Source organism: Haemaphysalis longicornis, unplaced genomic scaffold (genome assembly GCF_048455015.1).
Source record: "Haemaphysalis longicornis isolate Haplotype H1 unplaced genomic scaffold, Haemaphysalis longicornis Haplotype H1 scaffold_9, whole genome shotgun sequence".
NCBI lineage: Eukaryota > Metazoa > Arthropoda > Arachnida > Ixodida > Ixodidae > Haemaphysalis > Haemaphysalis longicornis.
The window spans coordinates 116,279,835-116,304,571 of NW_027526460.1; the positions used below are offsets into that span (position 1 = coordinate 116,279,835).

Here is a 24,737-nt window from a genome sequence, read left to right on the forward strand (position 1 = left end):
GTTCCATCATTTGATCGGGCGTACCATTGTTACGAGTGCCACTTATATACACGATTTACACGTCGACACAGCGGCTCCTCTATATCAAGTCCTTAACCCACCTTTATATACCTTAATTTATCCTGCTTTACCTAAATCGGTCCTAATTCGACCTGCCCCATTTTATTTTATCTTTATCAATCTTGATCCATCATAATACTTCTCCATCAGTCTTGCCTGACCGTAGTCCACATTAATCGACCTCAATTCGTCTTAATATGCCTTAATCTACGCTAACCCGGCTAACAGCTTTTTAATGCGCTTTCATTCCTACCCACACATACTATAACCCACGCTAATATACCTTATTCCGTCCTAATTATTCTTAGCATATTCTTATTATTCTTAGCTCACCTTAATTCCACCATCAGAATCATTACTATTGATCTCAAATGAATTTTCAGTTCACGGCTGGAAGGCCTCGATTCGCTTCTGACCCTTCTTGACTTACTTAGGCATATGTATCATCCATGTCGACGCCGGTGTCACTGGAGGTCAACCTTCCAATTACACATATAGTGCTTTCCATTTAAAAATAATGCACATAGTCGCAGGCACACGTTAGCTCCCCATGGTATTACTGCCAATACTCAGTTCTGAACAGCATTCAGACGCATTATTGCCCACAAAAATGATTTCGAGGGTGTGGATTGTCACGCACCATTTTAAGCTTGTTTGTGGTGAATGATGGGGTGAGGACACTCCTCACTTCCTTCCACCGCGTCGAGGTGAGTTGAATGATGCTCTTGTCGTGCGGGCTCTCGGGTCGACCGGCTTGGAACAGAAGCTGCAAGTATCCGAACATCAAAGCGCAATTACTGCGTGGCACCACACCGCAACCTTCTAAAAAACGACGAGGATTTTGGAGGACTGAAACATGGAGTATGTTTGATTTGCTTGAACGTGCAAGAAGCTGCAACATCGTGTCTGTAAAAAGAGCTGTTGTGGCGGACATTGTCCTCAAATAAATGCGATCCGTTATTTTATGTGTCAAAAGATTGATCGAACAGATGGATCCAACAGATGCCAACATATTGATTTATATTTTAGATGCCAACAGATTGATACACACGGGTTAGCCAATAAATTAGGGAACTGGAAAGGTGGAAGTTTTTTAAGGTAAAATATCTCTGAGCGAATAATATTTTTGTATATACATACCACATTGTGTGGAAATGCCCCTACCACCCAATGTCCATTCCTTCCCCGTCCCCGGAGCAGTGGGAGCGCGAACAGAGCAGCTGGCAGCCTAAATTTCAAACGAATTTGATCTCACGGCCCCGAGCAGCGGCGACAGCTCGCAGCTTTCTGTACTGAGAAAAGACGGCTCACTTTTCCGTTTTTGTTCATGTATTTTTATTGGGCTGCATCAAACGTTTCATTCACTAACTCGCTCTACTAGACCTAATTCCCTGGTGTTAAACAGCGTCGCCTATTGAAGCATCATATTCAGGCATTGATTCTGGAGGCTAACTATGCTTACTTCTAGATGAAAATATCCTCTGGTATGGAAGATTTCAGCAGGATACTACACATCGTGGCTACATCTTGATCTCCGGAGGGTCGCAGAAAAGCTAGCATCACATTACTAGACTTCTAGAAAGGATCGGAGGACTATTCATTGCGAATCGGCACGGTTGTTATTGATAAGAAAGCCAAGATTCCGGCTCCCAAGTGGTAATTACCAACGTTTCGTTTTTTTCCACGTTGGTTCTGGGCACAATCAAATTAAAGCAGAAAATGGTTGTACTAAGTACGGCTAAAGAGGGTGCCAAAACACATGGCGTAACTGGTGGCCCATTTCTGGCGTAGCCACTAAGTGCGTGCTCCCCCGTCTGTATGAGGAGCTACCCCTGACAAAGGTATGAGGTGGAATATTTCTCCGTCGCTGTCACAGGGAAGGCTGAAAGTTGGGCTAGTTGGTGTTGACTTGGAACTATTTTACCAGCGAGAAAGCGGACAGGGACCTAGAAAGAAGTAGACGGGACACTCGCTAGACTTCAACTGAACATATTTTACTTGAGACATGTAATATATGAAACCGTTACCAGACAGGGCTAAAAAGATAACAAATACGAATGATAAAACTGATAAAAACAATCTACACTCATAGATGCGTACCACCCACACGGCCAAGCTACGTCCCGCGCATGCGCCCTTGTAAGAAGCTTAGCTCTTTTGCCGTAAGAGCGATGGAAGGGACGCTGATACAATTATCTGCCTCCCTGTGAATGTGGAAGGTCTCAGAAATCTCTCGTTTCACTTGGTCGCGCCCGCTGCCTAAGACATTGTACATTGTACATTGCCTAAGACATTGTTTTTGTACTATTGGCGTCAAATGAAGCGCGAACATGAAAATATGAATCAAAACACGCAAAATTGACAAATACTGTTCGTTGAGGTCTAATAATTGGGCGCGCTAATGGTATATTCGGAAGGCCACATTTCCGGACTTCGTTTTTTGTAACCCAGCCACGCGTCGTTTTGACTTGTGCGGAAAGAAATCACGCTAATTGTGTGTTCTGATTCATATTTTCGTGTTCGTGTTTCATTTGACGCCAATAGTGCATTGTTATTATCATTTTTATCATTTGTAAGTGTTTGCTTTTTAGCCCTGTCTGGTAACGGTTTCATATATTACATGTCTCAAGTAAAAGATGTTCAGTTGAAGTCTAGCGAGTGTCCTGTCTACTTTTTTTAGGTCCCTGTCCGTTTTTTCGCTGGTAAAATGGTTGCTGTCACAGGCGCAGGTTTCCAGTCGACTGTCAGTGAAGCGGCACCGGAGTTCTCAAATGTGATATCAAAACTTCATGATTCGCAACCAAGGCGAACCTTTCCCGCCTTTCTTTTGTTGTGATCGGGGCTGCCGTTGTAAAATTCGGAACAAGCATTGATGTCGGAATGGCAGCTTTTTTTGGTGAGCAATTTCTTCTTTTGGCCTCACCACAAACGCAGTGATCACGTAAATAACCTACGCATTGTAGAGAATACAAACGAGAATTCACTTCTCGCAGAAACCATGGTTATTCGAGAAGTACCGTTGTCTTGGATGTTAGGTGCTCAAAGTATATACATTATTTACATATCTCCTTCCTTTCGCCTGATCACATTTAAGCTCACGTGTGACTCAGAATTTACTGCGACGAAAGCCGTTGATCACCGCCAGCCTTTCTATCTTTACAAGGTTCAAAGGGTTGAGTTTCATAAAAGCAAGTTGGAACCCCTGGAGAGTGCAGGAAAGTTATTTCGACTGACACCTTTTTGTGACGAAAAACTCCGCAGATTTCTTATCATTTCACGCATTTCAGGTGTAGCGTCAATTACACTGTTCAGTGCATACCACTTCGCAAAGCTACGTTGTGTGGCCTCGATATTATTCCTAAAGATGAATCCACGGGAAAGTAGTGGGTAGGCATGGGTGGGGAAACCTCCCTCCTCCCTTCCTAAATGCACTAGAAGCCGGAGGTATCATACGTAGAGTGCCTGCCTTAGTCCTTATTAATAGGCTGCAAGGAATGCCCCTTAATCCCCCTGCCTGGAAAGAAATCAAACTAAATCGGACTCTGATGACGCCACATCACTAGCATTCACAAGGAAATACAGAAATTTCGGCGCCGCCATCGCCGTGCTATCACCAACCCCTGGGTTTTAATTGTTACGCCTTGCTGATTTTTTCCCCATCCAAAACACTGTAGCCAGAACCATTATCTATTACGTCGAAGAATGGTTAGAGAACCAAATCAATTCAGGAAGAGCTCGCCTCCTAATGGGGGTCACTACGGGAAAGGCCGCACTTAAAGGTGTTGGTAGGGCCTGTACGTTCTCCATAAAATTCATGAACTGGTGCACAGGTGGCAACTTATAAAGACGCAAACGCCGGGAAATTATTTCGCGGAAAAAAGCGATGAAAAATTTCGCGATGACGTAACGCTATGGCTGCTGCACCTTCAGAGCACTGTAACATTTCAGACTTTCTCTATTCCTGTCCTCTCCTGCACGTCTTCTGTGTTGAGTACAAGAGCGAATGTTTAATATCCAGGCTCAGTGTTTGAATGCTCACGCGGGCAGTGATAAAGGTATTTGCTTTTGTCGATCGGTCTGTTTAGGCGCTGAGGCTGCGAGTCACATTTTCGACCAAACAGAACCGTGCAGAATGTACTTGTTTAGATTCGCTTAAATGATGCACCAAGCGGTAGCAAGCTTAGGAACTTGCAACATGCGTTAAGTTTCTCAAAAGTCTCTTCCCTAAACGTCACCTTACCATTAGATAAGTTGTCTGCGCTGTTCGATGAGTTCAATACAAGGCAAAACAAAACGACTTTAGATGCGAATGTGGGAAATTTCGCCGCGTCAACTTTACAAGCAAATTATCTGTCAACTCAATCACCCGAAGCTTACCTGGCGGTTCTCTTCTCATCTCCCATGACCATTACGTAGAAGACCAAGTTACTACTGTGTGAGTGCGTCCTTTCAGACACAAACAGTTCACACACATATGACTGCAGTTGTATAAAACACTCACCGCCCTGTCAGTGAAATCTTGGAAGTCCTTAATCTGAATTTGCCTAAGCAGATCAAGATCCGCCACCAAAAGGACAGGGCGATAGCCGTTGAAATATCTGCAAGAAAAAGAGCATGACATCAGTACCCAACCTCGTGTTAGCGTTTGATTGCTCCCAGACTGTACATCAACATTTTGACGCATCGGCGCGTGGTAGTTTCTAAAAGAGGATACGCTGCCGACTTCGGCTTTGTATTACGAAAACATATCGTTCATAGCTGGGCAGGATATCGCGCTTATGGCTAGCGAAACCTTTTTAATATACTGACGAATATCAGGCGACCGGTTTCGCGGAATCTCCGGTGGGGAAGTAAGTTTTTGCGGAGGAAAAAAAATTGGCATTGGCCTGAAATGGAGCCGTACGGATAGGAAGGAAAGCTAGGCAGCTTTCTCAGAAATCTTTCAGCAAAAATGTTTTTTCCTGGAGCAGGATAAATTATTTTGTGAACTGCGAAGTCTCCGCGAACGCTGCATAGCTTCTCTTTTTAGCCATACGGCTGCATCTCAGGTGAATGGCAAATTTGCCTTGGCATTGGTAACATAATTTAATTTTTTTTGCATACTTCTGACGCTTTTGCAGACTGAATATGATTACATATACAGTCTGCCCCTTTAGGTGACATTAATGTACCATGCACTACATAAGCAACCAAGGCAGTCACATATGCACTCTTACAGGCCAGGCTTACGTACAGAGAAACGTACTGGCGTACATAAAAATTCTGGAAATGAAGGACACAAGACGAAATAACGACGAAGAAGACCGCAGAGTTTCATACCCAACAACGTCGCCGTACTTGTCAATCCACTCACGGTAACACTTCACTGGGGACTGTTGAAAGATAAAATAAATATATGTCAATTAAACAGGAGGATCAAACGTTACAAAACCGCAAGCGAAAGAGAAAAATGCAACATGTTCCCATTGAGGAATGAAATATTTCCAAATGACAGCTCAACTGCGTCGCTGCAACTTTCCGCGTAGGGAAAATATTTTTATTATAATGATTTGGACTGTCGTACGCCGCTTTAGGGTCGTGTGATATGCAGGTAGTGCAAATGATGAGTGCGCTCCTGTTTTTGTCTTGCTCTTATGGCGATGAAGTGCTCCGCATGGCGAATGCTGACAGTGACGCCCGGCCGAGGGGAAATTCAACCCTGCCATTTCTGTTTTCTTTGTAGTTTACATGCGAAAACACTTGCCCTACCGGTTGTCTAGATGTCTTGCGGTGGAGCTTCTTACGGCCAACATTTTTTTGCGTGAATCTCTTTTCAGGGAAACGACTTGCGGTGCAAACTTTTTACGTGGTTACAGAAACTAAGGTTTGACGCCGGGTATATCTATACGGGCTTTTAGGAGACGTTTGTACGCAGTTGAATCTGATGGTTTTTATTAGGTATTGCAATACAGCGCACAATGAACATACGTTTTGCCAATAGCCGAACCTGGTTTAGCACCAAATGAAACGTAGTTTCACTGCTGCAGTATACATTATTCTGAAAGGGCATACGGTGTGAAACAATGCTAAGAACATTGTCATGACATGCAATCATAGCGCAAAATGCTTGGCGGTGGACGACTTAGCACACACACTTAACTTTTTTACACCCTTTTAGCCAAAAAGGGTGTAGCATAAGTGGAAAAAGGGTGTTAGGGGGCCTTTACACCCTTTTCTTGAATCTGAACATCCTTTTCCTAGCTCTACACCCTTTTTGTGGAAAAAAAGGGTGTTGATAAACTTCAACACCGTTGGTTTTTCTTAGGGTGCTGAAAGGGTGTGGAAAAGGTGTGCAGTTGCGAAAAAAGAACAGCGGAACTGGGGGTCGACCTAGTTTATTTATTTTATTTATTTATTTAGTACATACTGCAGGCCCAGTTTGGGCCCAAGCAGAAGGGGCAATACAGCACATACAATACACGCAAATACACAGCACAAAAATGTAGCCGCACATTATGGCAAACAAAGTATCAAACATAGAAACAACAACAACAAAAACAAAACAATTCACTACACAAATCAAGCAACCGCTAGTTAAAGAAAAAGAACTATACATGGAAACAAGAATACGTAAAAAACCGTTCACTTGCTAACCGGTGTTGCTAAGTTTTGTAATGTTTGAAAGGCTTTGCAATGTTCTTGCCAAGCTAGGATGACCGCTGAGGTGTGAGGCCAAGTTTAACCGGATTTTACAAGGCTGTTCCAGTAACCCTCCCCCCCCCCCCCCCGACAGGGGATCCAAGGTGGAAACAAGCTAGGTCGATCCCCAGCTATGCTGTTTCTCCAGCCTTCCACCACTATTGCAAGCTGCGCCAATTTTTTGCCTTTTGGAATACAAAAAAGACTAGTATATTTGAAATGGTATAGTAAGAGGTACGCATACGCCTCTTGTGCTCATACTCTAATGATGATGATGATGATGATGATTGCTATTGGTTTCCCCTTTGAAGCGGGGTGATGACATGTCATCTTACCAAAAAGGACTAATACAACCATGTTTTACACTCTTGGTTTAATACTAGCGCTGCTTAGGGCAGGCACTAAAGCTTATTAGGCCCGAAATACCTTTTTTTTTCCTGTTACAGGTGGTACCTGTCCCAGGCAATATTCCCCTGTCTGCTTTTCGTCCACCAGCATTCTAATCTTCTTTTCGTTGAAGTTAACTTCCTCTCTGATACCCTTAAATCCTAGGGCTTCTGGAAGCCCAATATTCCCTTCATGTAGATTTGGATGGATACCCTCACATTCTAACACTATGTGCCGCATAGTTTCTGTTTCTTTTCCGCCGACCACGCATACCCCATCATTTTGTGAATACTTCCCCACAAAACTCTTAGTTCGCAGGCAACCTGCTCTAGCCTCAAAAAGCAAAGCATTGCCCTGGGAATTATCGTAGACATTTTCCTTTCTGATGTTCAATTTCTCAGCCCTGTACACCTCTAACGACGTTTTAGCTTCCATTTTTTCTCTCCATTTATTCGTTTCAATCTGCCTTGCCTCTTTTTTGGTTACCTTGGTTGTTTTGGATTCTCCACTGTTCTTTCCGTATTTCATCGTTAGCCTTCTGGTGTTTCTTAACCACTGCGTGTCCACGCTTTTCAAGCATAGGTACCTAAATACCTTAGCTGCCCACCTTCGTTGATCCATTGCCCTCAACCTCATCTCAAAGCATATTTTACTCTGTGCTTCTCTAACTTCAAACAACGCCCAGCCCATATCTCCCTCAACTGCTTCGTTAGTTGTTTTTTCATGCGCGCCTAAGGCCAAACGTCCTACCGTTCTCTGGTTTACTTCCAGGCCTGATAGAACGTCTGATTTTAAGCAGAGTACAGCATTCGCAAACGTACAGCATTAGAGTACAGCATTCGCATTCGCTCTAACAAGCTCAAAAGCCGACTTCACTGTTATAATACCCTATCTACGGTGGTGCACGCTTTGCAGGTGCCGCAGTTCTTCTTTGTATTTTTTTTGCTAACGCCACCGAAACTAGCTCATGCTTAAACAGCTTCACTGGGAATAAATTATGCCAATTCATATTGCTTTAAACATCGTGAGGTACAAAACACCCCCCACTTGTAGAAAATGTTCAGTCCACCCGTGTAAACAGGTACCAAATGCCTCCAAAGTTGGAGATCTCTTCACCTTTTTTCTTACTTGGCGGTCTTTTCTTACACCCTTTTTCTTACACCATTTTTCTTTTCGCCCTTTTTCTTAGTTTCGAACACCCCAATTTGTAGCTTTACACCCTTCTGGGATAAAGGGTGTTGAAATAATGAACACCCTTTTTAAAGGGTGTTGAGGTGGCGGAAAATATTTGTTTGATTTTTAATAAAATTCTATAAGTTATGAAACATAAAAAATACCTCGTGAATAAAAAGTATTTGCAAATCCGCGTGTTGATTTGTATATTTTTATAGTAAAATTCATAGTTCTAAAATTTAGCGCTAAGATATCTGTTTTTTGCGACAAGCCCACCGACTCGATCTGGGGGCTTTTCTCTGCTGGATATAAAGATAGAAGAGCACATGTCTTGCTGAGTAAGTATGCACTCCCTGTACCGCTTGCATCTCGTTGGTTTTCTTGCTCAATTCATTTGTGTTCCAAGTGTAACTAGTGCGTATTGACTGTTTGTGTTGAACGCTGCGCGCTCCGCCGATTCACATTGCCACGCGTAGGTGCTGCCCTGGCCACACCCTTATTTTAGGGTGTTGAGAAACCTTACACCCTTTTTTGGGGTGTTCACACGAACATCAATTTTTTCATCCGTACACACTTTTTTCGCCAAAACACCTTTTACAGGTGTTCGCCATGGGACAAGGTTATTACACCCTTTTCGGCCAAAAAGGGTGTAAGAAAGTTTAGTGTGCAGCTGTTAAAGCGGAGGGATGCGGCAAAGTATATAAAAGCCAAGAGACCTTTCTATGCTGGCTGTATATTACGTTGTCCATCAATGTGTCGTTGTCACAGCGTGCGTGCGCTTGCGGAAACCTATCAAGCCCCTTGGTCGGAGCTTGCCCCTCACGTCATGCATTGTAGTACCGCTTTCATAATTTTTTTCTCTTTCACTGTTGTCTGCAAAATTTCCCAATTCAATGAAATCATCCGCCAGATGCCGCAGCAATTTATGAGTGAAACTTAAGCGCAAGCTGGCACAGGAAAGAGAAAGAGAAACGACATTGAAACGCCCCTGAGTCAGTTTGCGCTTAACAATCGCTAATGGATGTTCACCAACTAGCTCGTCTCTCCATTTTGCTGTAGCAATCCCTGCCGTTAGCTGCGCTGACATCTCGAGCTTACATCAAAGAGCTCTTTCTCTCTCTCTCTCTCTCTCTCTTCATTCGTGTCAAATGTACTAACACCAAGTTATTGACCCGCGTCATCCCAATTAGAGGAACAATTGCATGGCGGCAACCCTCTGTAGATTGTAAATAGGTTGTACCGCGCAGAAATGATTGCTAGAAAACGTAATTTTAGACCGCTTTCTTTATTGCATAAATTATTGTTTATCAGTGAATTTCTATTGACTGCAAAGCTGTTGTTGTTGTTGGCCGTAATGCGTGCGGTGTGCGGCATCACCAAAAAACTGGGGCATAGTTACTCTTGTTGGTTACCGCGCAAGTGAGCACGTGCTTTACGAGGAGCGCCCGGAGTCGGCCAGGCTTGCGCAGAGCTCGCAAACATACTAAGAAAACAGTTTACGTGTGTCCGCGCGCCTCAATAAAGGCGCACAAGACAGCTCGATCACGCTATAGACGCCCAGTTCGCGAAGGCGGTTGCCGCCGAGCGCGTGCTGAAACGTTCCACTGTGGAAAAAATGCTAAAGCCTGCGTACAGAATGATCCGGGCCCGCCAGTCATGCATGAGGAAGACGACGATACAGATGGATATGACGATGACTACTACTACCACAGTAAAAAGCGACGCAGGAACTGGTAAATAAACGATTTCAAACCTAATGCAAATGTCTCCTTCAGTGCTTACATCCTAAAAACATTTTCCAGCTTCGCCAGGGTTGAAGCCCTGTGCGACTCAGTGCAAGCTTCGCCCTTTGTTGGCTGGCTAGCGTAACGACGTAATGCATTTTCTTGTGCTTTGAATAGAATATAGTACACGATTAACTCATGCGAGCCAGAGTGCCACTGCCTGATATATTTGCGTTTCGGCGCGCCCTACACTTTACGCCTAAACTTTCTCTGGTATTGGCCAAGTCTGCACCACGTCAAAAGGCCGGATTATTGGTTACAAACACTTTCAGAGCTCCCATTTTGCGAATGCCGCCAATCGTTTGAGCGTGCCACTGTGGTGAAGTGACAGAAGCACGAACAAGAAAAAGCATCAATGAGTGAAGCGCAATATTCATTGTGCGAGCAAGGTGTATGCAGATAAATTTCATCCTCCCTGTTGGTTGTTAAAACAGACACAGCCGTTACAGTATCTATCGCTAGGTAGCTCGAATAAACAATGTAGGAACAACCTTCCGTATCTGAGAAAACTACGGCGCTGCTCATCAGTTTTTGCTGGGCGGCGTCGCCGAGTTAAATCGCATAGCTTAGTGCCGCTTAGTTTTGTACTGCTGAGTTTAGTCTTCCTCAGTGTATAACGTCGCGAAAGACACAAGATGACAGACGGGCCATATTTGCACTTTTTCATGCCCATCCTTTGTCCTTCCACCTGTTCCTTTCGCGGTTTTGTCGTCTGCTCTCTGTTAGTATGGCAAAGTGATCTCTGCCTCATCGCCATTGTGATGCGTCCGCCCAGGCTTGGCGTGAAGACAGAGAGAGAGAAAAGACTTTATTGGATCTAAATGTCTTATGTCTTCCTTTTTGCAAGGGCTCGGCCGACCCCATGGGAATCAGTGGCCTCCCTTGCTATTCGGAGTAGGGCCTGTTGATCTGCCGTGGTTGAGCTGTGCAGCAGTTTGCATGTCGTAGTGTATGTTTAGTAAATGTGTGCTGTGTTCTGCTGGGTTTGTAGTGATGTGCGGGCACTCCCACATGATATGTAAGAGTGTAGCGCAGCACCAACAAAATCTACATTTTGGTTGGTATAGATCGGGATACATTTGGTGATACAGGACTGGGTTTGGGAAGAGTCGCAAAGCTGCAGCCTGTTTTTTATCGAGGGGCTCATGGTGGCCGGGATATGATCGTCTGCCCTCCCTGTTGTACTTGAGAATTTCCCGACACGGGAGAAGCCTGCCGCCGCTCCGAGGTGTGTCCGTGGATGCGAGGACGCGAGTACAGGTTTATGAGGTTGAATTTCAGGACGTGATGGTAGGCCTAGCGTTGGACCGCCGCACACACATGTTCCCCGCTCGCCACTGAGCCAGCAGTTTAGTTGAATCCAGTCACGGTAGCCAGTCACGGGACGACGAGGTGTCCCGTGACAATATTAACACGAAAGTGTTTTATTCCTGGATACACCAAGGCTTTGGTGACGTCACATCCGTCGCGGAAATGACGCGAGGACAACGAACACAGGAGAAACGCGGATGGTGATGCTGTCTAAGAGAGGTGAAGCGAAGTAGTGCATCATGACACTAACCAGCGCCGACTGTTGACGTAAGCTGCGTCGTAGCGACGCCGACGGGCGAATGGCACGAACGCCGACTGATTTGATGGGAAGAGAAATGCCAGAGGGAAGCGGAACGCGTTCGAGCGTTCACGGTTCAAGCTACAAATTCTACCTCTCGCGTTCCACAAGCTGAGCTCGTCGCAACGCAACCGTCTGCCGTACACGCCACGGAGCAGGACCAAAGTGGTCGCACTTCTCCTGAAGGGACCCGCTAGCAGGACGTCACTCGCCAAGCACACCCACAAGACAGCAGCGATCCCGCAAATCATGCTCCTTTCACTGCAGATTTCGCTGCACATTTCACTTTCGTGCTTTACCGATACCTATGACAGAGGAATCAAACACATTTTTCGTTTTGCATTTCCAGAATCACCCTTTCTTCAGAATCACAGAATCACACGATGCATCGCGAGAGAATAGAGAGTTATAGCAGAGCGGATAACCGGTCCCTGTAAGGCACCCGGGACAGCTGCGCATACGCGCAACCAGTTTTTATTCTGTTGCGCATGCGCAGTAGCGCCTGTCGCCTACCTGGTATACCGTGCCGGGAATGCTTCTATAACTCTCTAATAGTACGTCAGGCTGGTGTGTACCCGTGTTCGCAATTAATTTGGCCATGACGCCGGCGCACAGCTGCTTTCGCAGCCTCACCACCTGCCGCAGCCAGCAAGGACGTTAGCCCGATGCACAAGCGTGTTCGCCGCCAATGGTAATTTTTACGACAGGTTCTTGGCTTCTTTTAGGGTTTATGTCGATTCGGGAATGGGAGCTTTTAGCCATCTGACTGAAGCATCTTAAGAGCCGAATGATACTCTTTTTTTGATGCTCATACATCAAAAAATTTCTTCCCGGCTCGCGCACCCCAGCTTTTCTCGAGCTTTGTTTGTATCACCTATTTTTTGTGCCTCTAACGCACGCGCTTGAAGCGTAGAGATTCAAGGCTTTCCGCTTAAACGATGGCGTAGTTGGATCAACTGTACACAAAATACTGCCGAAAGCCGGGCTTGTTGAAATCGGTTAATGTTTGAAACTGCACAAAAAAAGAGTTACTAGAGAGGCAAACACCTAAACCAGCCATTCTTAGACCTGTATTTAGAGTGGAGTTTCAAATATCAACTTTACACGGTACTCAATCAAAAGCAGCTTTCTAAGCAAGTTCCCGAACCGGAAGAACGGACACCTGTAACGTCTAAAACACCGGTTTGTCGCGGCGGCTGTAGAAGCAATAAAAGCTATAAAAAAGCTCACCTTTCGAAACATTTCCAACATGTTACCAAACAAAATGTTTGGTGGTGGTCCGGGTATATCCAACTTTTTGAAGAACTGGAAGTGTTCTCTCCGTTTCCTGGGAGGTTTACAAAAGCAAAACGACTTCCGCTCAAACAAGAACTAGCTGCGAAAAGCAAATTATATTTCTCGCATTAAGTCACAGCGTCAAGATTATCTCAGCCTGATATACACTAGCTCGGCGTTCCATATGGCAGTATCTTTTAGGGCTTTCTGACATTGTTCTTGTTTACAGTGGCCATGCTAGTGCATATACGTTGTGTTTTCTCTAAATAAAAAGTTGTTTGTTAGCAGCAGTGTCGTTGCATTCTTTTTATCCTGTCCCTGTCGATATTTCGCGCTTTCCAGAACCACGATGTAATGCCAAATAGCCCAAGCAGCCACTCTTGCGGGTTAGGAAAACTTACATGAGCCAGCGTAGGACGATGAGAGTAACGGTTGCAATGACGAGGTCCCACATGGTGTGCAGAATCAGTCAATTTGTTGCCTGCGTAAAAGGGTCAGCAGGAAAAAAAAAAGATGCACGAGAAGATGAAGAACAGTTGCGCACTATCCAATTGCCTCATGCACTTAAACAGACCTAAAAGCGATGTGACTTCTGGTATTGCTTTGCAAAGATATTAGTATATCCTGTAAGACGTTAGCGACGAGAGGGTCAACGTTAGTAGTAAAAGCATCGGATAACGAGAACACATTGCAAAATAGAGACCTTCGAATGGGTGCTTCGTTAACAAAGACAGCCGGTGCAGGATCTTCGCCGCAACGTGTGCAGCGTGGGGCCCAGCGCAGCAGTGCCTTGCCTTGACACACATCGCACAACGCGCGTCAACCTGCTCGCCAATCCGGTCCTGCTCTCATGGCATTTGCGGATTTCTGACAGTTATTGGACATGTAGAAAATTGCGACCGCCGCTTTTGTGTCTCTATACTGGATTACCCAGTAAGAACGGTGATTAATAGAAAGAGAAAAAAAAAAGAAAGACAGAAAAGGTTCATACATGGCCCCTTGGCCCCTTTGTTTGCACGTGTACGGAATGACCTTCTCTGTAAATGTAATTGTAGTGTGTTGTCTTTGAATTATTATATTGCGGAAGCCATTAACAGTTTAAATAACAGTTTAAGCCTGTTATGCTGCCCACGTTGTGACCAGATTTTTCATTTTGAACGCAGGTTCTTGTTCTTGTTCGACAATCTATATATCAAGAATACTCCGCCATAGTGTGTACGTTTGGGTCAAACGCGCGCGGATGGAATTTCCAAATCCACGATGTCGTAACCTCGTTTAATTGCGGGCGATGCGGCGACCCAGCAATATCTTCGTTTTCGAACCGAGTCAGAAGCCCAGACAAGGCAGGTGTATTCTCGCCAAGGGCCCGATTTAGGCCAAGTACCTCGTACTGACCGCGATGCCATGTTGTGGCATCTCGTCATTCCATTCTTCTCGCAGTTGTGAAACAAAAATTTCCTGACCACCGCACTAAGTGATATGAATAGATGGCGAAGCTGTGTGATATTGGGATGAGATCACTGTGCGCGGGTACAATTTCAAATCGACGATACTGCGCCCTTAATGCAACCTTATCGCTTATTCCCGACAGATTAAATGACGCGTACATACAGTCCTGTCATGATAAGGACGAGCATTTCTGGTGCAGTCAGTGTTCCCCGCGGGAGCCGTCTCGTTGTTTCGGCAAACGTGCTGTCAAATTGTTTGCCGCAGACAAGAACACTGACCTTTTGGTAGGACTTATTTCATTTGCTGAATGCGCTTGGACCAATTCTTACTGAGTCGTAGCATCCTGTTCAATATGAGTCAGATTTGAAAAAAGGTTTCTGACGGGTTTTTATTTAATATATCTCAGTTCGATTTCTATGAAATTCTTATTTAGTATGGTCGTAAAAACTTGTTGCGTGGGAGTCAAGTTTGAATAGAATTTGTGATGAGTTTTCAAAAACTTTATCTCTATTACCTTTCTATAAATTTCAAAATTTTTTATTCAGTATGGTCCTAACATCGTACTGCGTGTGAGTCAGGTTTGGGTAGGCTTCTGACGGGTTTTTATTAAATTTATTTCAATTAGATTTCTATAAAATTCTTCTTGTGCACAGTGATAACATGCTGTTGCATATTAGCGAAGTTTGAATGAAATTTCTGATCACTTTTTGTTACATTTATCTTATTAGCTGCCTATAAAACTCCTATTGAGTGTGGGCCTCGTGCACTGCAGTTTCATCTAACACGTGGCACCACCTGGTAGCTGCGGCAACGGTTTTTCCAAAGAAGAAAATAAACACATACCGCCGTTCGCTAAGGGGCTCACTTTGAACACCAACCGGGAAATGAGTATACAAGACATCACCGCGTTTTGTTACGTTCACAGTTGTTATTTCAATATACATATTCCCCTTACGAGTTGTGCGGGAATGCATGCTAAACATTTTAGAAAGCGCCACTTTTCTAATACAAGCAGACGACAGTACACGGATCAGCTGCTTGCGACTCCGACGTGCACAATGCACATAGTACCCATGAAGAAATACAAGAAAAACAGAATCAGAGATGTATTTGCGTATCTGCACGCTACTTCGCGTGCGTCCGCTGTTAAAAAATGCCGTATATCCAACAATACGGAACGCGTGTTTTTTTGTGGCTCTCCATATAGACTTTTGGTGTCAGTGTAAGCGTGCACGCATCAGAAAATGCATGGAGCATTCGACGTACATGCATGTTTCCATTGTACATATAGTCATGCCGGCAAATATAAAGATAACCTTAAAACGAAAACACAAGAAACGTAAATGTTTACACTACCAAGCGGCACAGCAATAAACAGATGGACACGCACCTGCCAAAATTTGGACACTCGCATTTACAGCTTTATTGAAGTGGCTCTCAAATATCTCAAACATTTATTCGTGTAGAATTCGTATTGTGCGCTTCTGCCACAGTAGGTTCAAGGAAACGAGTTGAAGTGCAGTTCGTTGCGTAAAATATTTTTTCTGACACCGATAACATGCACGAGCTCATGCAACTACGTACGCCGGCATTTAGTCACACGAACAATCACGTGCAACTCTATCAGCTATGGAACGATCTCCATTATTCCAAATGAATTTTTTCATCGGCATTACGGATGCGAGAGGAACCATTTGTGAAATACCATAGCACTCGTTGTGCCTTGTACGATGTACATGTTCGTGGCTATGTCGAGTCATAGAAGGGTGATCAAAAAGTAAACAAGCGTATAGAGGATTTCATGAAAACTTCCTCACGCGCACCTACGTCCAAAATATTCGCATGTTAAGTACGCGTTCATCAACATATGAACGCTTTTGAAAACAAAGCATCAAGCGATATTTTTGAGCGCATCCAACGACATCGTATTCTCAGTAGTTACGGGTAGAGTTTTACTGCGCAGCTGTATTTTCAAAAACCTGCCTCTACAAGCCTGGATCTTCGGCTCTTGAGGTAGTATATCCTGGGTGTGGCAAGATACGCACGAACATTTCGCCGCAATTCTGCCAACACAACGGACATCAGATAATTTCGTGGCACCGACAAGGCCCAGTGGAGTTTACACGGAGACATTCGCTTCTACAAGCACTGTGAAATCGCGTCGTCGGTCATCTCCTCACTAAGCTGTCCACCAACTACTGGGTTATGCCAGTTATGCACTGACCGGGATTAAAGCTGAAAAAATCAAATCCACCAAATCCAGCCAAAGCTTCCAAAGGGTTGCCGGCGCTGTTGGGGCGTTGTGCCGTCATTCATGTTCTTCGGAAGCGCGAGGTCGCACAGAACAGTTTTTCTCATTAGTGGAGCGGTGGCGCCTGTTATCTCACACACATTATAGCTGCCAAAAGGTGATGCACACACACACACGCACACTCCTACAGGCCTCTCGTTTTCCTCGAAAGTGGGAGCGCGGGTTTTTGCCTCTTTAGTTTTATCTTTCATGTGGGCGGCGCCGCTGGTGTTGAGTTGAAGCCGTTGCGAAATGACAGTGTCCAGGCAGCGCGGATACATTCCCGCGCTTGTATACAACTGGCTTTGTTGTGATGAATCCCTTTCCTGTATCCTGTGGACTCTTCCCTCCATGGAACTAGATCGACCAGGGACAGTCTCCTCACATTCAGAGAGGTCACACAGCATTACCGCCTCTCCCGCCGCAAGCTTCCCCCCACGCCTCTGGCATCAACTCCAAATAGAATATCTACCCTGCAGAGCCATCCTTCATCATGCCCGCCCCTCCCTCTGCCAATCCTCACTCTGCCCCCACTGCGGTGAGAAGGCCGCGGTCCAGCACCAAATGTGGGCTTGTGCAGAGGACTTATTCCCTCCAATTAATTCTCCTGACCAGTGGATGGAGGCGTTGGGCCGCTCGGACCCCCAGCTCCAGAAGGAGCTTGTGACTCGAGCGGCTGAAGTCGTCGCGGCCCTCCGGGTCGTGCCCACCGCGCCCTAACCCTATATGTAAATAAAAGTTATCTCTCTCTCTCTCTCTTCTGTATCCCCTCGCGCAACATTTCCCGTTTATCGAAGTACCGTTTGGCTGTTCGTATAGCCGTGCAACAGAATAGCGGCCCTTCGTTCATGTTTCTCAGAGATAGAGAAACACTTTTATTGAGTCCTGTGGTTTAGCGACGCGTGTTGGCCGCCGGTTGAAGTTTGGTGGCGACGGTGGCAGCTCTTGTGACCAGGAGTGTTTGCATACTGGAAGGGATCTTGGGGCCATGCCCACATGGAGTGGACAAGTGTGGCGGGGGCGCCACACAGGCGGCAATTCCGTGACGGACACTGAGCGGGGTAGATGCGATGGAGTACTGCCCGACAAGAGAGGGTATTCTGTTGCAAAAGTCGCCAGAGGCGTTCCTGATAGTTGGTGAGCCCTGAATGAGCGGGGGGATTATGGCGGCGGACAAGGCTTATAATCATACTGCGCTGTGCCGTGCTACGGGACGTCGTCTGCTAGCGGAATTCAGAAGTTATGCCCTCGTTGTCAGCAAGATGGCGCTGGACGCTGCTCATCAGTGGCGCCACCATACCAACGCACGAGGCCTATAGGGGCCCGAACCTCGGATAGGTGGCGCTGCTGCTGCTGATGATGATGATTGCTACTGGCTTGCCATTTGTAGCGGGGTGATGACAAGTCATAAATAAAATACCTATGTTTTATACTCTTGATTGATTCTAGGGGGTAACGCGCCGACGCAACGCAGGCGATGAGGCGCGCCGTAGTGGAGGGCTCCGGATTAATTTTGACCACCTGGGGATCTTTAACGTGCGCCGAAATCTCGTACACACGGGCGTTTTTGCTTCTCGCTTCCATCAGAAAAGCGGCCGCCGCGGCCGGAAATCGAACTCGCGACCTCGTGCTCAGCAGCGCAACGCCTTAGCCACTGAGCCACCGCGGCGGGTGTTGTTTTATACTCTTGGTTTAATACTAGCGCTGCGTAGGGAAGGCACCAAAAACGTATTAGGCAAAAAAAACTTTTTTTCCTATTACAGGTGGTAACTGTCCTAGGCAATATTCCCCTCTCTGCTTTTCGTCCACCACCATTCTAATTTTTCGTCGCCTCGACAGCCTTCAAGTTAACTTCCCCTGTGCTACCCTTAAATTCTAGGGCTTCTGGAAGCAGAATATTTCCCTCATGTAGATTTGGATGGATACCCTCGCATTCTAGCGCTTTGTGCCGCATAGTTTCTGTTTTTTTTCCGCAGACCACGCATGCCCCATAATTTTGTGAATACTTCCCCACATAGCTCTTAGTTCGCAAGCAACCTGCTCTAGCCTAAAAAAACAAAGCACTGCTATAGAAATTATCGTAGAACTTTTTCTTTGTGATGACCACTTTCTCAGCCCTGTACATCTCAAACGGCATTGTAGCTTCCATTTTTTCTCTCCATTTATCCGGTCAACAGCGCCGGTCAACAGCGCCACCCGCGGACGAAATGCGTAAAAATGGGCGGTACGTGCCGTGGCGTGTTCATGTGCAACACGCGTGTTTCCGTGTTGTTTGAATGTCCAAGCACTCACAACCGTCTATGACTTCAGTCGTAGTATACGCACATCTTGGCCCGTTTTCAAGTCGTCTAACACCTAACTAGCTACCGCGACTATCCTACGTCACTGACTAAGTGTGACACGTGACCACGCCTATATTAGCGTTGCTCATATTCAGAAGCCGTGCTTAGGGTTTAGTAGCGACGACTAAACTCGCACGGCATGCTCCGTAAATATGTCAATGACCTCGATTTTCGAACGGCGATATGTATGAATGCCTCACCGGGCTGAGAATACCACGAACAAAGTACACTTCCAGGCCGGTGCGCTCAGGCAAGTGATACAGCACTCTCGACGCCACAAGCGCTGCCCGCACCAGAACGTTTTTATTATGTTTTTGACGTGTAAACGACAATCCAATATACCAAAACAGGTATCATTTACAATGTCCCGTTGCAATGGGCGAAGAAGCCATCCTCTCTGCTGCAGTTTTCAGCGAACCGCTCAATTCAAAGGAATGTGTCGTCTGCATCGCTACAGTACGGTATAACGGCCCCACCACCCACATGCCAATAAAAAACGGGAAAACCAGCTGAGTGCTTTCTTTATAGTTACTTGAAAAAGAAACCTATATGGGTTCAGGTAAGAGCTTGTGACAATTTCAAAAACACTCCTTACGCTATGCGGTGGCACGTACGCACACTTTTTATGGCGTTCATTTGGTCGTCAGCAATGCACACAAAAACATTCGAACGATGTTGCGGTCCCGAGAACGAATAACTGAGGTTTACTGTGAATAATTGTGAATAGAAAAATTTCTTGACCACCGCACTAAGTGATATGAATAGATGGCGAAGCTGTGTGATATTGGGATGAGATCATTGTGCGCGGGCACAATTTCAAATCGACAATACTGCGTCCTTAATGGAACCTTGTCGCATATTCCTGACAGCTTAAATGACGCGTACATACAGTCCTGTCAGGATAGGGACGAGAATTTCTGGTGCAGTCAGTGTTCCCTGCGGGAGCCGTCTCGTTGTTTCGGTAAACACGCTGTCAAATGTATTGCCGCAGACAAGCACACTGACCTTTTGGTAGGACTTATTTCATTTGTGGAATGCGCTTTAGCAGATCAGCTTGAGAGCCTGCTCGATTAAGTGGGAGAGGGAGCACGCGATCGACGCGAGCGGGTCTAGTGGATGCACTAAGTGATGTAAAAAAAAAAGCTCTTAAAGGGTAGTAACGGCTGTATTTACTAACTCCTTACGAACTTTACTTCCCCGCAGAACGGTACCTGGGCTCTGCCACTAAGTAAGGAACCTAAATGCTAGCATTACTAGTCTAGCCCGTGCACTTAGTGACTGCTGCTTGTCTGACACTAACATTCACGGATAGTAACAAAATTCTACGAATTATTGAATATAATAACTACAGCACCTTTCCCACACCAAAAAACGATTAAAAAGTGTTTGCAAATTCCCATCCTGGCTTGTATATACTCACATTAAAATGTGGTATTCTAAAACTATCGCTCAAATATTTGATTCCTGCAACAAGCTCACCTACTCTATCAGAGGACTTTCCGCCGCTGCTGGGTATAAAAGCAAGAAGAGCAGATGCACTTCTACGGTAAGTTAGTTATACTCGCTTTCCCTGTGCATCTCATTGATTTTCTTGCTCAATTTATTTGTGGTCTAAGTGAGATACGTGCGTGTTGAATGTGTCACTGTCGTGCTGCGCGCTCAGCCGATCCACATTGCCACGCGTAGTTTTTCGCTAGGCTATGCATGGCCATTTAGTGAAAGCACTAAAGGACCTAGTTTATACTGGTGCAAGTATCTGTTTAGTGTTCTTTTAGTAAGTGCCACGATCTTCTTTTTAAGAATTATAGATTGAGAAGCTGTGTAATATTGGGAGGAGATTACTTTTGACTGTGCGGGCACAATTTCAAATCGACGATAGTGCGTCCTTTATGCAACCTCGCCGCATATTCTAGACCGGGCTCTGTGCATGATGTCCCACTAGAACTCACGCTCAGCACAGTCGCAGGCTACGTCGGGTGGGAAAGAGAGGGAAGGGCGACCGTTTCTGTTGTGCTCTCTTCGTATCGGCTCTTCGTATGGAACACGTGAGGGACAAAAAATTCCGCCGCACCTCCCCGAAGGGAATCGTGCAGAAATGCGAATGCATTGGGTGCACCGATGAGTGTGTTGCGAGTAATGGCGTAATTAATGACGAGAGTGTGAACGTAATCATTTATTCATCAGCTGTTTGTGTTATCGTTGTACCTGACGGCCACAATCACTGCCTTGTGATCGCTAAAGTGCACGGTCAAAGGGTCTTTGAGAAGCATACGCGCGTCACAGTTTCGCGTAAAGACCAGATCAATGCAACTCCCGTGAATGGTAGTGGGGCACGTGTCGAAGCCGGCAGAGAGACAATGCATAGAGTGCCTGGTCTGCATGTACTCGACCAGCCACTCGCCACTCTTCTTGCGCACGTCAGCGTTGAAGTCGCCAACCAAGACTATGGGGTCAGAGGGTTTGGAGCGCACGCGCACATTTTCCATAGCCGCGTCCAGAAATGCATTCGCATTTACGACGACGACGACGACGAAGGCAGAACTACGAGGCGCGAGCGCACGTGCGCGCGCTCACGTGTGCTAGCGCTGGAGGAATGCAAGCGTACGCCGGCCAACGGAGCAAGACAACCCCCGGCTAATAAATGCATTCGCATTTAAAAATTGCTGCGAAGTACACAGAATCGCCCCAAAAATGGAAGTTGCACTAACCGGGGAGCGTGAGCCCGGGATCGTGTGCCAGGGCTCTGCGAAAGGGCACTGCAGCTCGCGCCCGGAAAGGGAAGCACCTGTGCCAAAGGAGGGTAGGCCCCTTCGGCACGCACAATACGAGCGTTCTTGAGAGGCAAAGGTGTGACGACGGGGCGACAAGAATGTTCCTGGCTGTGGATAGCGAGCGGAATGAGCTTCGGAGGTGCTGTCCAGGGGGCAGGTCAAGGGGTAACAGGCGCGGCCGCAAAGTTCAACAGAAAGGCCAACAGCAGGTCAACAGGAGTCTTCTCTCACGAAAATGGACTTTGAGTTTTAATAATCTTTGTATTGAGGTTCTATAGAATTAATAAAAAGTCAATTGAACTCGTATTTTATGCACTGGAAGCATAGGGAAGTCAATAAACGTTTTATTGCGCAAACCCAAACAACATTTTATTGCGTTCGAGATATTCAGTTAAAAAAAACCAATCATATTGAGTTTCTATAGAGTGAACCAAAACTACCATGTCATAAACTGCGGCAATAGAAGGTGAAAAACCGGGCCATCTCCACTAACGTGAAACCTTGGTACGGGCGAAGCATGCAGTGTAAAAGTGTATTCAAAAATTGTAAGTCGCTCTCTTGCAACACAGCGCGTGCTGATATACGCGACATTCCTTTTGCGAAGACGACGGAGAAGTGAAATTCGAAATGAAGAACTGCGAATTTTAAAGTTAAAGTGAGTGCGGAGCGAAATAGAAGCAAGAAAGCAAGCCCTAACGAAAAACGAGTGTCCCGGCCAATGTGTTCTTTTGGTACACGTTATTTGCCAATGAAGATGAAACGTTCTAGTGCGAGGCGTTGAAAACGAGTGTCCCGATGTGTTCTTTTAGTGTGCGTTACGTTCTAGCGCGAAGCGTTGGAAAATGAATGTCCCGGTGTTTTAGTACCGTCATCACATGAGAATAGGACGACGAACGACGACGACGACATGAAACGTCGACAGCCCGAGCCCCTAATGGGCTTCGCCCCAATTATTGTTTATTACAAAAACTCAATAAGCTATGGCCTTATGCAGATTGAGTTTTGCAGAATGTGTATTGCGTTTCTATAGGGTCAATCGAACTTCTAATTTGTAGACTGTGGTCATTAGACAGGCATTAAACTTTTTATTACAAACACCGAGCACGCATCTCAGTGTCTTCAATATGCTGAGATTTAATATACTCTGCTTTGCGTTTCTATTGCTGACCCACGGAGGACTGGGAGTTTATTGGTGCATACATGTGAGATTCTACTGCGCCGTGTGCAACGGCGCATGAACCGTGATCGCGCGATGGACAGCCGTCACTTCGTTTTGGGCGCACTTGGGAGCGGTGGCGCCTGGCGTGATGGACATCACCGCCGGAGATCGCGAGCGCCTAAAATACTGCTCTGTTAAAACTCGCCACAAACTCTATTCAAACCTGACTCACGTGCAACAGAATCTTACGACTATATTCAATATTATTTTTTATAAAAAGGTAATTGATGTAAATTTAATAAAACTCATCAGATATTCTATTCAAACAAAGATCATAAGCTCATATGCGAAACAATGTTATCACCTGGCCAAATAAGAATTGTATAGAAATCTTATTGAGATGAATTTAATGAAAACCCGTCAGAAACTCTATTCAAACTTGTCGCACACGCCACAGGTGGTTACAACCATGCTCTATAAGAATTTTAGAGAAAGTTCATCATCATCATCATCATCATCATCATCATCATCAACCTGCTCATTCCACTGCAGGACGAAGGCCTCTCCCACTGACCTCCAACCACTCCGGTCCTGCGCTGCTCGAGCCCACAATTTACCCTAGAATTTCTTTATTTTATCTCTCCATCGGGGTTATGGGCTTCGACTTCTGCTAGACCCAGTCTTACCGCTGGCTTTTATTCCATTCAAACATGTACCAACTAGCCCAGTCCAACGCCTTGGTATCTTGGTATGCAATCTGTTACCCCAACTGACTACCGGCTGTCGGTTCGTCTCACTACACGGCCAGCCGAAGTTCATCTCTTTTTCTTTTTTTGAACTATGGTATCTTCTACTCTAGTTTCTCTGATGCAGACAACCCGTTTCCTGTCCCTGAGTGTTATTCCTAACATTATTCGTTCCATGGCCCGTTGAGCCGACCTAAGTATGCTTTCTAGTTGTTTAGTAAAGGCCCAAGTTTCAGCTCCGTATGTAATCACGGGCAATATACGCTGGTTGTAGATTTTTCTTTTGAGTGACAGAGGTAAACTACCTTTCATTATTTGGGAGTGCTTGCCGAGTGCTCTTCAACCCATACCTATTTAGCGCCGGATTTCTTCCTCATGGTTTGGGTCAGCAAAACCATCTTTCCGCGGTAGTTATATTCTTTTACTTCTTCTACCGATTCGTTTCCTATGCCGAAGAGGACGTTTTTGACATGGTTATTTCTTATTACTTTAGATTTATTTAAATTTATGTTTAGTCCCACGGTCGTGCTTTCTGATTTAGTTCCTTAAGTATAGTTCGCATGTGTTTTGCAGTCTCACTTGGCATCCTGTGTGCATCCTGTCGTGCTTTCTGATAGCAGTTTTTTATTGCGCTATTTTGCCGCAGGGCATCAAAGGAATGGAAAGATAAAAAAAGAAAGAAAAGTGGGTGCCTGCTCCAGTGTCCTGCGTGCATTAGTGCGGGCAGTCTTTCAGCCTCGTATTGTCTATCAAGCCCAGTTCCAGCATCGAACTTTGCGCGACTGGTATAGGCTCCGTGCGCGACCGCAGCTCCGCCGAACAGCGGCGCCGTCAAAAATCGAATGTTGGTTAGCCCGAAGGAGCGGCTGTACGGGGCAGAAAATGCGCAGTCGTTTCGAAAAAGTCGAGCTAGTAGGGCGTATTTCTGTGTATTGCTGGGTGTACGGCTCCCACAACATTTTACAAAGGTCGCGAGCAGGCTGCCGAAAAAAAAAGTTTATCTCGGTTCGCTTG

At 45.7% G+C, this 24,737-nt stretch overlaps 1 protein-coding gene across 2 annotated transcripts in view; it reads right to left on the bottom strand.

Moving 5' to 3' along the window:
* The window catches only part of LOC144153930 (thromboxane-A synthase-like), a 58,825-nt gene that overhangs the window by 17,982 nt on the left and 16,106 nt on the right, over nucleotides 1–24,737 (bottom strand). Inside the window, exons 1-6 of one of the 2 annotated variants that reach the window (XM_077685704.1) lie at nucleotides 13,670–13,746; nucleotides 13,368–13,447; nucleotides 12,922–13,018; nucleotides 5,380–5,432; nucleotides 4,562–4,658; nucleotides 701–826 (exon numbers count right to left, since the gene is read on the bottom strand). In XM_077685704.1, coding sequence (XP_077541830.1) covers nucleotides 701–826; nucleotides 4,562–4,658; nucleotides 5,380–5,432; nucleotides 12,922–13,018; nucleotides 13,368–13,420 — 426 coding nt within the window. In that variant the 5' untranslated portion in view covers nucleotides 13,421–13,447; nucleotides 13,670–13,746. Of the gene's footprint in view, nucleotides 1–700; nucleotides 827–4,561; nucleotides 4,659–5,379; nucleotides 5,433–12,921; nucleotides 13,019–13,367; nucleotides 13,448–13,669; nucleotides 13,747–24,737 lie in introns of those variants that run through there. The other variant, XM_077685703.1, reaches the window with a different exon arrangement.